At 45.7% G+C, this 15,816-nt stretch overlaps 1 protein-coding gene across 3 annotated transcripts in view; it reads right to left on the bottom strand.

The window, feature by feature from the left end:
* Positions 1–15,816, bottom strand: part of fer (fer (fps/fes related) tyrosine kinase) — a 409,042-nt gene that overhangs the window by 318,161 nt on the left and 75,065 nt on the right. For all 3 annotated transcript variants that reach the window (XM_068029798.1, XM_068029800.1, XM_068029799.1), the window contains exon 9: positions 13,024–13,213. In XM_068029798.1, the coding sequence (XP_067885899.1) occupies positions 13,024–13,213 (190 nt within the window). The remainder of the gene's footprint in view (positions 1–13,023; positions 13,214–15,816) is intronic.

Below are 15,816 nucleotides of genomic sequence, written 5' to 3'. Positions count from 1 at the left end.
GTGAGATGTTCACTGATGATCGCAAAATGTTCAGCACCATTCATTCCTCAAATACTGAAGCAGCCCATGTCCAGATGCAGCAAGACCTGGACAACATCCAGTCTTGGGCTGATAAGTGGCAAGTAACATTCGCACCACACAAGTGCCAGGCAATAACCATCTCAAACAAAAGAGAATCTGCCCATCTCCACTTCATGTTCAATGGCATTACCATCGCTGAATCACTCACCTGGGGCTACCATTGACCAGAAACTGAACTGGACCAGCCACATAAATATTGTGGCGACAAGAGCAGGTCAGAGGCTAAGAATTCTGCGTCGAGTAACTCACCTCCTGATTCGCCAATGCCAGTCAAAGACACTGTCCACAATGTTCTGTCTACAAGGCACAAGTCAGAAGTGTGATTGAATACTCTTCACTTGCCTGGATGGGTGCAGTTCCAACAACACTCAAGATTCACTAGGCATTATGGATTTTGTTTTATGGGAGGGGACTCTCCTACATCCACATCATGTAGGGTTAAGGTGGTGCACCCTGGTTTGTCCCTGCAGATCTCTTTAAATGCTATGAGCAGACTTGTTAGGTCTCCTCTCTGTTCTGCATTTGAATAGCAGAGTAGTGTCTAATCTCTTTAACATTTCGCTGTTAGCTAACCAGACTGTAGGAGTTTAATTTGGGAATCCTCCAGGCCTTCCTCTAACTTGTCCTCATCCTTTCACCCTCCACTTTCCTGACTGCCTGACAGACCTGTCCTTGTTTGTCTCCTTCCCGGCTGTGATATGTCTTTAACATATTAATGAGCACAGCCTTTGCTTCTTCCTACAGTCTGGGGTGTCAATTAAATAATTCACCTCACTAATCCTCTTTACTACTCCATATGGGCCACTGAACTGGGCTTTCAGTGGTTCACCCTGTATTGGTAGTAGCACTAACACATGGTCACCAAGCTGAAATGTTCTGTCCTTGGCATGTTCATCTGCCTGCCTTTTCAAAGCTGTCTGGGAGGTTTTCAGGTCTTCCTGAGCCACTGCACAGACTCTCGTGAGCCACTCACGAAACATGGAGATGTAGTTGAACATGGAAGGTTTATCTCTTTGTCTCAAAAACCTCTCCTTGATTAGTTTGAGAGGACCTTTCACCTTCTGTCCAAAAACTAATTCAAAGACACTAAAGCCGGTAGACTCATTGGGTCAGTCCCTAGTAGCAAACAGTAGAAAGCCCAGCACTTTCTCCCAGTCATGGATGTATTCATAGCAGTATGCCCTAATCACTGCCTTTAGGGTCTGGTGGTACCGTTCCAAATCCCATTGTGACTGTGGGTGATAGGCTGAGGACTTTAGCTGGGTTATGCCCAGATTATCCAAGACCTTTTGAAAAATAACAGACATGAAATTCATGCCCTGATCCATCTGGATCCCGGCAGGCGGCCCATATTGGCTGCAGAATTGGGTTAGCCCCTCCACCACTACTTTGGCAGAGATAGTTCTTAGGGAAATGGCCTCTGGGAATCATTTAGCCACATCCATAATGGTGAGAAGATACTGGTAGCCCCCTTTTGTTTTCAACAGGGGCCCCACACAATCTACCAGCACTCTGCTGACGAGTTCCACAAATGCCAGTATGGGAATTAGGGGTGCAGGTCTTATTGCAGGTTGGGGCTTCCTTACAACCTGGCACATGTGGCAAGTTTTACAGAAGTCCACCACATCCTTGTGAAGCTATGGCCAGAAAATATGCTGTCTTATGCGGGCTTGGGGTTTTCGGATACCGACGTAACTGCTCTGTCGCCCTGCCCTATTTCGGTCTCTCCAAGACCACTGGGGAAGCTACTGCCTTCGCCCCCACCAGATCATTACCAAGGAGCAGGTCGACTCAGTCCACAGGCAAACTAGGAATAATTCCCCATGTGCACCCAATATAAAAGGTATGGGCATGCACCTTCCCTCAATACTGTTTAATAACATTCCAGTATTCAATGCACTCTCTGGGGGAAAGGTCATGCCTTTTCCTAGCAAAAGGGATTGGGTGGCCCCGTATCCCCAAGTATGATTATGGGATTACTTGCCTCACTCGAGGGGTATGGGGTCACTTTTCTTTAAGACACAAAATCCTGGTAACTCAGGGATATTGCCAAGTTCTCCCACACTCACAGTTGTATTTTTACTGGGTCTTACTACCACAGTTAAAGCCACAGCCTGGTCTGCTTTGCTTTCCATCAGGGTAAAGGCCGGCTCGGGTCTGCAAACGAAACCTGATCCGAGCCCGACAGACCCACATCCGACCAGAGTCCTTCCATTTTTTCCCGTACCCGGCCCTATTTAGAGTCATAGAGAAATACAGCACCGAGTCCGCGCCGGCCATCAACCACCCATTTTTATACTAATCCTACATTAATCCCATTTTCCCTCTCACATCCCTACCTTCCCTCAATTCTCCCACCTACACTAGGGGCAATTTTTTATAATAGCCAATTTACCTATCAACCCGCAAGTCTTTGGCATGTGGGAGAAAACAAGAGCACCCGGAGGAAACCCACGCGGTCACAGGGAGAACTTGCAAACTCTACACAGGCAGTACCCAGAACTGAACCTGGGTCGCTGGAGCTGTGAGGCTGCGGTGCTAACCACTGCGCAACTGACCCGACCATCAGTTAACCTGCCTTCCGTTTTTCACCGTGTTGCTGATCTGCACAAGCTTAAAATAACTAACAAAACCACCTTTCTAGCCCAAAAGATACATTAACAGTGGAGCCACTTACCGGACGTGGTGATATAGCGTGTCCAACCCGGCCTGACCCGAGCCTGAATGCCGGAACCGGAGGTGCGACCCGACCCGAACCCGACACGTCATCGGGTCCCGTCGGGTTTGGGTCGGGTAGCTGGCCTTTACATCAGGGTTTCTATTCCACACTGATCTGGTGTACCCTGATTAATCCTATGGGTTTTCCTCGTAACTTCCAACAGTCAGCTCATAGGTAACCTGCCTTGTTACAATGGAAACACACAGACATTCGGGCATCACTCCTGTTCTCAGCACCATCCTTTTTGGTCTGAGCAGGGCCCCCTGTGTGTCCATCTTTCCCTTTTCGCCCATGGTTGTTTCTCCTCCTATCACTCTCCCACATTCTATCCTGTTTAGGTTTTTGGAGGTGACTAGAGAAGGGTTTCTGGACAAGCTCATAATCACCAGCCAGCGTTGCTGCCCGCCTGGCTCTTGGAACCTTCTGTTCCTCCGCATTGGTTTTTATGGAAAGGGGAAGCGAGTTTTTGAACTCAGAGAAGGATCACCTCTCTGAGGTTTTCATAGACTCTATCTTAAGCGCCCATACCATTCGTCAAAAACGAGTTGTTTAACCTTTTCAAAGTAGATGCAAGTTTGTTCAGGCTACTTTCAGAAAGTTTGGAATTTTTGGCAGTACACGTTGTGGCAAATATGCATTCAGAATAGCATTTTTGGTCACCTCATAGTTTGATGAACTCTCATCAGCCAAGAGTGAATAAACCTCAAGGGCTTTTCCTGTTAATTTGCTTTGCAATAACCCTCTGTTGGACACTTCAACTGTTTTGCAAGCTTTTCAAAGCGATGAAAAATGCTTCCACATCCCCCTCATTGAAATTTGCTATCAAATGGGAGAACTTTAAGAGCTCAGCACTCGGTCCTGAGCTAGGGGTAGTTCCCTCACTGGCGATGCCTTCACTGGGTACATTGGGTCTTCCCATGGTTAGTTTGAGCTGCTTTAACTCTTTTTACTCCTTCTCGAAAGCTTTCTTTCTCAGTTTCTTGAATATTCTCTCCTCCTACCGTTCCTTGAATTCTAGCTCTATTCTCCGCTGTTCCAGCTGTATCTTGGCTAACGTTATTCTTTCTGTTTCAGATTTTAAACCTGTCTCCGGTTCTTCAGTGTCAATTTCAAATTGGTTAGCCACAAGTTTCAAGATTTTGGGTGTCCTAGCCTTTGGGTGGATAGTTATCTCTAAATGTCTAGCTATTTTCCTTAACTCTTCAACAGATAGGGCTTTTAAACCATTCCAAGTTACTTCGCTGTGTTCTAAGAAGGTACGGCCTCAAATGTGGACATTTTAGTACTCCAGCACTGAAAACCAAAAGACAACCTGTATTGAAGTTTTTCTTGAAATTATTGATTAGTATCAATTTGGTTTCCAGCTTCAAATTTCTCGTTTGTTTTTGTGTGTAATCCCAGATGTAGAGTGCCCAAAGTTCTGTTACGATCAGGTGAGCAGGGGTCAAAGAACTCCCCTCTTGTCCCTCTCCTTGTTTGATGACAACAGGTTTATTTCTTTGTAAAAGTGGCTATGTTTGCCAATTCAGTGAGTGTTTCACTGTTTCGTGCTGGGATCATAAAAGAACCAATCGGACAGGTTTTCTTGAGTTTAACAAAGAAAGAGGTTAGTTTTATTGTACTTAAACCAATCGAAGTTAAATAATAAAGTATGGTCCAACTTTCACTCACACACACACACACGCACGCACACACACACATAGGTTACAGAGTGGGGAAGGTTAAATTGGTCGAATTAGAATCCAGAGCAATGAAAAGGGGTACACAGTCTGTGGAGTTTGGCTTCCGGCTGAACTCTGTGGTCCTGAGGCTTCCCGGTTTGCAGATGATTTAGGCTTTTCTTGGAGACAGCAATGCAGATGATTACCGTCATGGGGTCTCTGTCTGCAGAAATCTAAGGTGGACTGGGGGGAGGGGTGGGGGGGGAAGGAGGGGTGGAGCGAGAGAGCAAAAGCACTTCGGTCTTTTATCAGTTTTCAGTTGCTCGTCTCTGTTGTTGCCAGCAAAACACCAGCTTAAACACACAGATGGTGGACCTGTCACATGACCATCACCCAGCGATTCACCATGATAGCTTAGTGCGTATTCCCTCTTGCAACTTAATTAGTCCATGTTTAGGAATTCCCTTCTCTCAACCAGGGTCCCATTGTTCAAGTGATTAGGTTTGAGTGGTTCATTTCCACCCTTTTAATGTCCCAAGTGATTGCCATAATGTCTTGTTAATGTGAGTGGGACAGGTAGTTCACTCAAATTCCTTAGGTCATTGTTCTTGAGGGGATTGAACAGACAACTCATCTCCACCATGATGCATTGGAATGCAGGGTATAGTGATGCCAGTTGCAGTGGCCATCTTAACTGCTAGCAGTTTTATCTGTTGCTTTTTTCTTTTAAGTTTAATTCAGGTTTTCAGCCAGTGGATTAAAAACAAAATCCACATTCGGCATAGCATGTTTTCGTGACAATGGCAACATGTATTTTTCAAGTAATAATCTGATGGAGCAGTTAATCTGCATTTTACAATACCCTTCGGATGTGTAGGGATCAGCTTTCTGGCCCACTGGAATTTTGCTACCCTAGGTCCACAGTGACAGACAATCTGTCCCTTAATGCAGAGCTTCATTGTAGGGACAGAATAATATGGGTACATTTAAGATGAAATAATTAATCAATCATGTACAACTAACAAACTAACCTCGGAGCTGCAGAGACAGCTTATCAGAATTGACTTCATAGTTTCAGGGCTGCACAGACAGCTTATCAGTAGAAGTAGACTAACAAGCAAAAACTAACAGGACAGCTGCAAGCTGCTTCATAGTAGCCTATTGTATAGCAATCAGCCTAACGGTCCAAGGAGATAGGGGGGATGAGAAACTGCAAGAGGGGAAGGTGACAAGGCAGTACCCCAATCAGGCCATGACACCAAGAAACTGCAGAGTTTGTAAACCAATTGGGAACATAAAGGGGGTGTCACTGATTTGTATTAAGAACTATAAGAAAGGCTTGATTTCCCTGCTCACGCAGGAAAGGAGAGGAGAGAAGAGCACAGGTGTGGTTGTTGTTTGCTTTGCTGATGATGTAACCAAGAAGTACTGTAATAAAGTTTCTTAAAGCTACAGTCGGACTTCGTCTCTCTTTGTGTAACTAATGGGATACAGCAACTTGGCGTAGTCGGCAGGATCGCTGGAGAATAAAGACTGAAGCCACAAACATCGGACCTATCGGCGCCCCCAGAGGTAAGGACTCCTCTTTGTGTTAAAAGTCCTTGGTCGTTGTCTAAATTTCGGTTCCCTGCCACGCGATCCCGAACTTGGCGGTATTTGACGGAAATACCCTTTCTTGTGCAGCTCAAGACCCCCTTTCTAGACGTCTAACCTGGCGGTATTTGACGAAATACCTACTTGGCGAAAAGCCTGACGGCTCGAGACCTACTTCCCTACCTGAATGGATAAAATGACAGACTAAGGCAACCGACAGTTACCAACTACCGTCAAAGGTGGGCGGGCCCCACCTAACGTTCCCGAAGATGAAATACTTCGGCAGTTGAAAGAATATGTAGAGCAACAGTTTAATCTGGCTAAAACGTACACCGAAATTGGGCGAAAATATGGCACCTCCACGGGACAGTGGTCCCTGGAAGACATAAAGAGAGTCTGGGGAAAAACAACCCGTTTAAAGGATAAAGAACAGACCCAATGGTCTCTCGCCATAATGGGCCAGATTCCGCAGCACAATGAGATTATGCAACAAGCCCAATGTGAGTGCAAAGGATCAATTGAAGGCGGTCTGCGAACAACTGAAAATTGAAAAGCTTGCAAAGGAAAAGCTAGAGGCTGAAAAACAATCTGAAAAGGGAAGGCTACAGATTGAAATTAAAAAGCTTAAAAAACAACTACAAGACCAGCAGACGACCCAACCAAACGGGCCGTGACAGCTCTGCGAACCCCGCCGACCACCTCCAACTAACTTGTATCCGAGTTTGAAGTCGTTACAAACAGAACAACAGAAGATGCAACTGCGTGAAGCAGGTCTAGCCGAGACTTCCAGTGAAGAAAGTGACAATGATGATGGGTTACCGTTTCCGCGACTAGCTCCCCTTAAACAGAAACGCGTTAAGGTCAAGACGGAGAAGAAGACTGTGAACGGTAGCGAGGTCACCATGGTTGAGCACAACGCGTACTGGACACATGTCCCCGCTTCCCCTGAGAAAATCGACAAGTGGTCCACAAGATTGCCCAACCCGAAGAAAGGGGGTCTGAAAACGTGGGAGCAGCTGGAACGATTGAAGGGAATTTACGATCTCCATCCATGGGACGGAGTACAGATTCTGACCGTAATGGTGCCCGGGCGAGCGAGCCGAAAGCTAAGGAGAGAGGTCCAAATTGCTTTGGGTGAAGATGGTCAACTACTTGACGCCGGATGGACTGCGACTAACAAGTGGTTGCGAGAGTTTTGTCCTGCAAAAACGGACTGGGGCAAAGTTGCAGCCTGTCAGCAGAAGAACTCTGAGGAAGTGCGGGAGTACGAAGAGAGGTTTAGGTCCACCTGGGTGGAATACTCAGGGATAGTAGACCCTACTCCAGAGGAGCTGGACGACACCAGTTTTGGACCCTTAAAAACCGCTTTTGTTGATGGACTAAAGCCAGAACTGTCTAAAATACTGAAGGCCACCCTACCGGATTGGAACGCAGTAAAAGTGAAATACTCAGTTAATTGACAGATGCGCTCAGCTGGACAGGGATATGGGAGTCAAGCTTCGAGCCGTGCAGACGGATCCAGTACCGAAAGAGCCGGACAAAGAGCAAGTTAGGCGACCCGGCCCCTGTTACTACTGCGGGAAGGAACGCCATTGGGCTAAGGCGTGTAGAGCGAGAGGACGAGGCAGAGGACGCCAAGGACGCAACCCGGCACCCAAACCAGCTCCCTCCACTGATGCCAACGACCTCTTTGAGAAGTTCAAACGGTTGACACCCCAGCAACAGAAGGAGGTGTCCTCCTTAATAGATGCAACAAAAAACTAGAGGAGCCCTCCCTCGCCCTTTCGGCGCCTCTCCTAGCGCTAGTAGAAAATAGAAAAGATGGATTGTATGTAACTGCGAGGGTGGGCGATCAAGACACTGACTTCTTATTAGATACCGGAGCCGAATTAACGTGTCTACCTCAACAATACGGAAACTCCCTACCGATGGACGGTAAGACGAAAAGAGCTTATGCAGCTGGGGGGCAATGGGTTGGTAATTAAGAGGACCCAGCCAGTACGCATTGGTCTTGGTCTGCACGAATTGATAACACCGGTCTGGGTAGGTCCGGTGGACCAAGCATTTCTCGGTATGGACGTTCTCACCCAGCTGAACTCCTCGTTGCATTTCGAAGGCGGCCAGGTAACTTGGTCTATCAGAAGTTTGAAGAAAGAGCAGCTGAGGGAGCACCCAATATGGGCCCAGGATAAGAACAATTGTGGGCTACTTCAGATGGAACCGGCAACGTTTACGGGATCTGCTCCACCCTGTATTAAGCAATACCCCATCAGTCAAACATCTATTGCAGGAATCCTACCCGTAATTAGACAGCTAGAGGAGCGAAGCGTGCTCAAACAGCCCTGTGTGGCCAGTACGGAAGCCAAACGGGACCTGGCAGCTTACTGTCGACTACAGAAAGGCTAACCAGTGTATTCATCAAAAGGCCCCTCTGGTAGCTGACCCCTCTACGGTATTTAATGCCCTGAAGCCGGAACATGAATGGTTCTCTGTTATCGATATGGCCAACGGATTTTGGTCGGTGCCACTGGCACCCGAAGTCCAACCGTGGTTCGCCTTTACTGTACAACAACAGTACACCTGGACTCGCCTGCCGCAGGGTTTCCACAACAGCCCTACGGTATTTCATATGGCCCTACAAAACCATTTGAGGGAGTTACCTTCCATGTACTCCACGGTCATCCAGTACGTGGACGACATCCTGTTAGCCTCTGAGACAGAAGAAAAGCACGAACAAGATCTGCGTACTCTGCTGGACCACGTTCATCAGAGAGGACATAAGGCCAGTATCGACAAAGCACAGATAGCAGAAGGAGAGGTCGTGTACCTGGGACAAAAGATTTCGAAAGGGAAAAGAGAACTCACCCAGGACAGGACCGACGCCATTCGAGCTGCCAAATTGCCCACCACTATCCAGGAGCTTAGGTCCTTTTTGGGTTTGTGTAACTTCAACAGAAACTGGATCAACTCCTACACACAGCTGGCTCAACCATTAACCGATCTCTTGAAGGGAAAGTGAGCCTCTAAAGAATCAGTTACCCTAACCAAAGAACAACAAGTAGCTTTCGAAAATTTAAAGAGGGCTTTGTGCTCAGCGCCAGCCCTGGGAATCCCCGACAACGGGAAACCATTTACCCTGTTCGTACACGAAAAAGAGGGATATATGACTGCCATACTGACACAAGAGCACGGGGACAAACAGAGACCTATTGGATACTATTCGAAAAGACTGGACACTGTCGCTCTAGGATGGGGCAGTTGTTTAAGAGCTATGGAAGCTACATACCAAGCAGTAATGGCTACTGCAGGTCTGGTGTTAGATCAAAAGTTAACCGTTAAGTGTCCGCACACAGTCCACACATTGCCATCTATAAACAGAGTATCCCAAGTGACCGCAGCCAGATGGACCAGATGGACAACAGTCCTAGAGGCTCCCAATCTCCACATTGTCCGGGCCAGCCCGGTAAATCGGTCAACTATGCTCCCATGGCCTGAAGAGAGGGAGGAAGAAGAAGATGATTGCGTGGAGATTATGGAAGAAACAGAGGAGGTAACCCTAGCGGTAGAGGAAGCATTGCTCAACCCAGATTTAATCCTATTCACAGACGGATCCTCCTTTGTTGACAACGGTATACGGAAAGCAGGATGGGCAGTTACAACCCTACATGAAGTTGTGGAACCGGGATGCCTGCCTTCAGGGGCATTGGCCCAACAAACTGAACTGCGAGCCCTGTCGGAAGCATGTCGAGTAGCAGAGGGGAAGACAGCTAATGTTTACACAGATTCACGGTATGCTTTTCAAGTCGCTCACGACTTTGGTCAGCTGTGGCGCAAAAGAGGATTTCTCACGGCTGCTGGTACATCTATTCGAAATGGGAAAGAGGTCCGAGACTTACTGGAGGCGATGCAATTGCCACAAAAGGTATCCATTTTGAAATGTAAAGCCCATACGAAAGACAACACCATAGAGGCAAAGGGGAATGCCCTGGCCGACAAGGAAGCCGCCTCGCAAGGTGATCCCCCGGACGCACGGACGCAAATATGTAAACTGAATGCGTCCCATCTGACACAAAACCTACAAGTGATGCAGAGTGAATGTTCCAAAGAGGAAAAATGGACCTGGATAGAAGCGCGGATGAAGATATGTGACGACGGCATATGGAGGCAAAGGGACACCGAGAAACCCGTCGCAACACAGGCGCTGATGCCCTTTTTAGCCCAACAAATTCACTCCTGGGGACACCTGGCCCCGCAACAGATGACTGCACGGTTCCAGAGAAGCTGGTGGGGTCGAGGGTTCAAAAAACACGCACAGCTGGTAGCTGACCGCTGTGTGGTATGTCAGAAAAACAATCCAGGACCCATTACGATAATGCCTCAACTGAAAGCCCCAGCTCCAGTCGGCCCATTCCAGTGCTTACAAGTTGACTATATCACTCTCCCACCTTGTCAGGGATACACCGGCATTTTAGTCATCGTCGATAAATTTTCTAGATGGGTAGAGGCCGTCCCAGCTAGAAAAGCCATGGCCAATCACATCGCTAAGGTCCTGTGTAAGGATTACATCCCCAGATGGGGAGTACCGGTCAGCATTGACTCTGACCAAGGAACTCATTTCACAGGCGCGGTCTGTCAGGAAGTCAGTCGACTACTGAACATTACGTGGGGTTTACACTGTCCTCATCATCCCCAGTCATCAGGCCAAGTGGAATGAATGAATGAATCAATCAGACACTAAAGCAGCGACTATCCAAGTATCACCAGGAAGGAATAAAGTGGCCTCAGGCATTGCCGATAGTTCTGTGTAGTATCAGAGCGACCCCAAACAGAACAACAGGCTTGAGCCTGTTTGAAGTAATAACAGGGAAACCCAGGTCTTTACCGGGAACAATTGATCTGCGTAAAGCTGATTGTCACTTGATGAGTGACGCTTTACTAGAATATTGCCAGAACTTAACAAATGCTGTCAGTTCTGCTTCCTCACAGGTATCGGCAGCCTGGGGTGACCCACCAGAAGGAGGGCACGACATCGTCCCGGGAGTCTGGGTCTACGTAAAGGAAATACACAAAGAACCTTTGGGCGCCAAGTGGGAGGGACCTTTCCAAGTGCTACTGACCACCCAGTCAGCAGTTAAAGTTGAAGGAAAGAAAGCCTGGATACACGCCTCTCACGTAAAACGAGCGACCCGTGATTGAACGCCGAATTCTTTTTAGTGATGATTGTAATTCTGTATTTGATGTTTTTGCTTATGAAGTGTTGTTGTTAGCAAGTAACTGAAGCCCCTGCAAAACTTATGCCTTTACAGAGCTCCCGCAGACCCGTCCTGTGGCACAAGCAGGCAACGTATTGAGTGTGACCCCTCCGGGTGTTGAAGGCTGTTTCTAGACAAGTAGAGACCATTAAAGGCACCTAGGTGGGATCAAGGATCTTAAAAGTGTTTGAAGAATCAAAGGGGGGGACTGTGGGGACAGAATAATATGGGGACATTTAAGGTGAAATAATTAATCAATCATGTACTACTAGCAAACTAACCTCGGAGCTGCAGAGACAGCTTATCAGAATTGACTTCATAGTTTCAGGGCTGCACAGACAGCTTATCAGTAGAAGTAGACTAACAAGCAAAAACTAACAGGACAGCTGCAAGCTGCTTCATAGTAGCCTACTGTATAGCAATCAGCCTAACGGTCCAAGGAGATAGGGGGGATGAGAAACTGCTAGAGGGGAAGGTGACAAGGCAGTACCCCAATCAGGCCATGACACCAAGAAACTGCAGAGTTTGTAAACCAATTGGGAACATAAAGGGGGTGTCACTGATTTGTATTAAGAATTATAAGAAAGGCTTGATTTCCCTGCTCAGGCAGGAAAGGAGAGAAGAGCCCAGGTGTTGTTGTTGTTTGCTTTGCTGATGATGTAACCAAGAAGTACTACAGTAAAGTTTCTTAAAGCTACAGTCAGACTTCGTCTCTCTTTGTGTAACTAATGGGATCCAACATTGATACATACATAGGGAAAGCAGCTACCACCTTTGATTCGTGAAACACGCAAGGGATAACACCTAGCTGACCCTTAGGACCAAGCTGCTGGTTTACAAGGCCTGTGTTCTCAGCACCTTGCTCTATGGCTGTGAAGCATGGGCAACTTACAGCTACCAGGAAAAGAAGCTCAATAATTTCCATCTTCACTGAATGCGGCGCATTATGGGTACATCCTGGCAGGACAAAATCACAAATGCGGCATACCTCTCAAAGGCAAAGCTCCCAAGTGTGTTGGCAATAATCAAACTGACAACTTTGGTGGATTGTCCGCAGGATGGAAGTCGGTTGCACAACCAAGGACCTTCTGCATGGTGAGGTAGCTGGGGCCAGACGACCAGTAGGACGCCCAAACCTACGCTTCAAGGATGCTTGTAAGTGTGACATGAAGGCCCTAAATGTCGACTATCATACCTGGGAGTCATGAGCTGGCAAAAGAGGGAAATGGTGACACATTCTGTGGACTGGCATACCCTACCATGATGTCCAGTGGCTACAGCAGCTTGGCAACAGGCGCCAACACCGAAAACAACTCACAGCATTAGTTGGCATCTTCACGCGCAGCACTTGTGGCAGAACCTGCTACTCAAGGATTGGCTTTCATAGCTGTCAGCAAAGGTGCAACAAGAGAAGACACCCCACTTAAATGGATTATTTGCTGTATGTCCATCATCTTTCGTAGATGGAAAGATGCCAACCAACTAATACAAATTTATTGAAATATACTGGCTTTCAAGAACATTTGATAGACCCAACAAACAGACTGAAGCTATCTTATTAGACAAAACTGTGCACTTTAAGAGTCTGTGATAAGTAGTTTATCTTGAAACTTATAACTGATATTTTCTCAGAATTTTATTTCATATTTTTTGTTTCAATCACTAAATTTGAATGAATGTCTTTGCAAGACATAATGCGCAATATATATAGACCTACCATTGAAGTAATAGATCTTGCATCATCTTCATAGGCTAGTACAGGCGGTGGTTCCTTCCCATCATTCTCTTTGACCTTTTGATCCAACAGATCTTTCTGTGCAGAGAGTTTAGCCTCAGTACACTTCATCTGCTGCACACTCTGCCTCAGTTCCTCCAGTGCCTGCTTCTGACTCAGCAATAACACAATGCTGTTGGAAAGAAATTTTGGATAGATGCATTATATTTTCATCATCTTCATTGTAAAAAAAACCCCACAAACCTGTTGTTTTAAGTAAAGATGTTTCTGCTCAAAAGAAAAATACATGTCACTGCTAAAGCCTGAACCAAGAAAGTCAAGACAACAACTGTGGGACTTTCAGTTACATGGAGAGACTAAGGAAGCTGGGCTGTTCTCCTTAGAGCCGAGAAGATTAAGTGGAGAACTAACAGACTTGTTCAAAATCATGAATGGGTTTGATAATGTAAATAAGGAAGAATTGTTTCCAGTGGCAGAAAGGTCATTAACCAGAATACAGATTTAAGGTAATTGGCAAAAGAACCAGAAGCGACATATGATTTTTTTTTTTGCACGAGTTATGATGATCTGGAATGCACTGCCTGAAAGTGAATCCGCTTCCACCACCCTAATTTTCAAAATGGAACTGAATAAATATTTGAAGGGGAAACATTTGCAGAGCTACAGGGAAGGGGTAGGTGAACCGGATTAATTGAATAACCCTTTTAAAAAGCCAGCACTGGTACAATGGGCTGACTGGTCTGCTTCTGTGCTGTATCATTGTACTCTGTTACAGGTTTGAGATCGCAGGGAAAGTCAAACATGGGCTACATAAAAGCATGAAGGAAGACAATAAAATTCAATTGAGTCAAGAAACAACTTCAATTTAACGCTCAAAAGCAAGAGAATAAAAATAAGCTGAAACAGCAGACAAACATACGAATTAGGTGCAGTAAGCCACTCAGCCCCTCAGGCCTGCTCCACAATTCAATAAGATCATGGCTGATCTGATTGTAACTTAATTCCCACCTACCCCCAATAACCTTTCACCCCTTGCTTATTAAGAATCTATCTACCTCTGCCTTAAAAATATTCAAAGACTCTGCTTCCACCGCCTTTTGAGGAAGAGAGTTCCAAAGACTCACAACCCTCTGAGAGAAAAAATTTCTCCTCATCTGTCTTAAATGGGCGACTCCTTATTTTTAAACAGTGACTCCTAGTTCTAGAGTCTCCCACAAGAGGAAACATCCTTTCCACATTCACCCTGTCAAGACCCCTCAGAATCCTATCTGTATGGGTTAGCATCTGTGATTCTCCATACATCACCTTTTCTATGACAACCAGGAAGTCTGAGAGAGACACCTGGTTCGCAATCTTGGGAACTGGTCATTTGTCTGGCCTTTTAATTTGGGAATCAGGTTTCACAGAACGCCACAGAATGAGAGATTCACAGGAAATTGTTTTTACAATTCCATTTCATCCAAGATTTCAAAATAGCAGTTAAAAATTATCAAGGAAGGAACAGAAGTAGGAAATAAAGAAACAGAAAGGCAGTAAGAAAGAGTGAGCAAAGCAAACAAAGAGTGAGCAAGCGAAAGAAAGCATGAAGGATTAGAAGGGCATGTATTAATATAGCTGCTTTCACATCCTCAGCATATCTGAAAGTGCTTCACACAAAATAAAATACTTGTTGAAATGTAATCACTGTTGTATTGTAGAGAAAAGTGGCAGCCAATTTGTTCTTGCACAGTTCCAGATACAGCAATGAGATCATGGCCAAATGCTGGCCAGGACACCAGGAGAATACACCTGCTCTTCTTTGAATAGTAATATGGGATCTTTATGTCCACCCAAAAGGGCACACAGGACCTCAGTGTAATGTCTTGTCAAAAATATGACACTTCTGACTGCACTGCACTTAAGTTTCTGCCTATATTATGCGCTCATGTTTCTGTGGAGTGGGGGCCAAACCCTTCTGACTCAGAAACGAGAGTGTCACTACCGAGCCATAACCAACGCCTAAAATTACACAATTAAGTTTTCTTATGGCAGTTATCAGGAGTCAAGGATAATAATGACCGAATATGCATCAAATCAGCATTATAATATGCTACACTTCTGTGCTATCCAATCATGCCAAAATAACAACACTGTACTAGGTCCTGCACAGTTCACTATGTCAGAGAATTTCTTCTGCAAATCTCATTATTGATCTCCACAGGTTCAGAGGTTAACAGGCCTGCAGAAATCGATAAAAGTCCACTGATGATTGGGAAGCAAATAAAAGCACAGTACTGATCCCTTCTATTGGTGGTCTCATCGGGAATTCCTAAACTCCAGAAGCTTTTTTCCAAAAAATATAGCAGTAAAGCACTTGATTTACAAAGAATATGTAATTGGATCACTTGAGCTCCTTTTTTAAAATCACTGGATTGGTTGCATAAAACTAAATGCAAAATACTGCTGGAAATTTGATATAAAAACAGAAAATGCAGGAAACACTGCGTGGGTCTGTGCGCAGGAAGGTAGAATTAATGTTTCGACAAAGTGTCATACAACTGAAACATTCTCCCTCCTTTCTTCTCTCCACTGATATTGCCTGACCTGCTGAGCGTTAGCAGCATTTTTGTTCGTATTTTCGTAAAACTAATGCAATCAAGCGCCCAAATTATCACAATACTGCTGACAGCTCAAAAACAGAAATTTCTATCACAGCTGATGTTAGATTTTTGGGTCTTCTCTATCCCTTCTAAGTTGATACTTGGGCACTTTATTGCAGATTACACTCAGATCAGT

The sequence above is a fragment of the Heterodontus francisci genome, chromosome 4, assembly GCF_036365525.1.
Source record: "Heterodontus francisci isolate sHetFra1 chromosome 4, sHetFra1.hap1, whole genome shotgun sequence".
NCBI classification, from domain to species: Eukaryota; Metazoa; Chordata; class Chondrichthyes; order Heterodontiformes; family Heterodontidae; genus Heterodontus; species Heterodontus francisci.
This window is presented reverse-complemented; position numbering and strand designations above follow the sequence as displayed.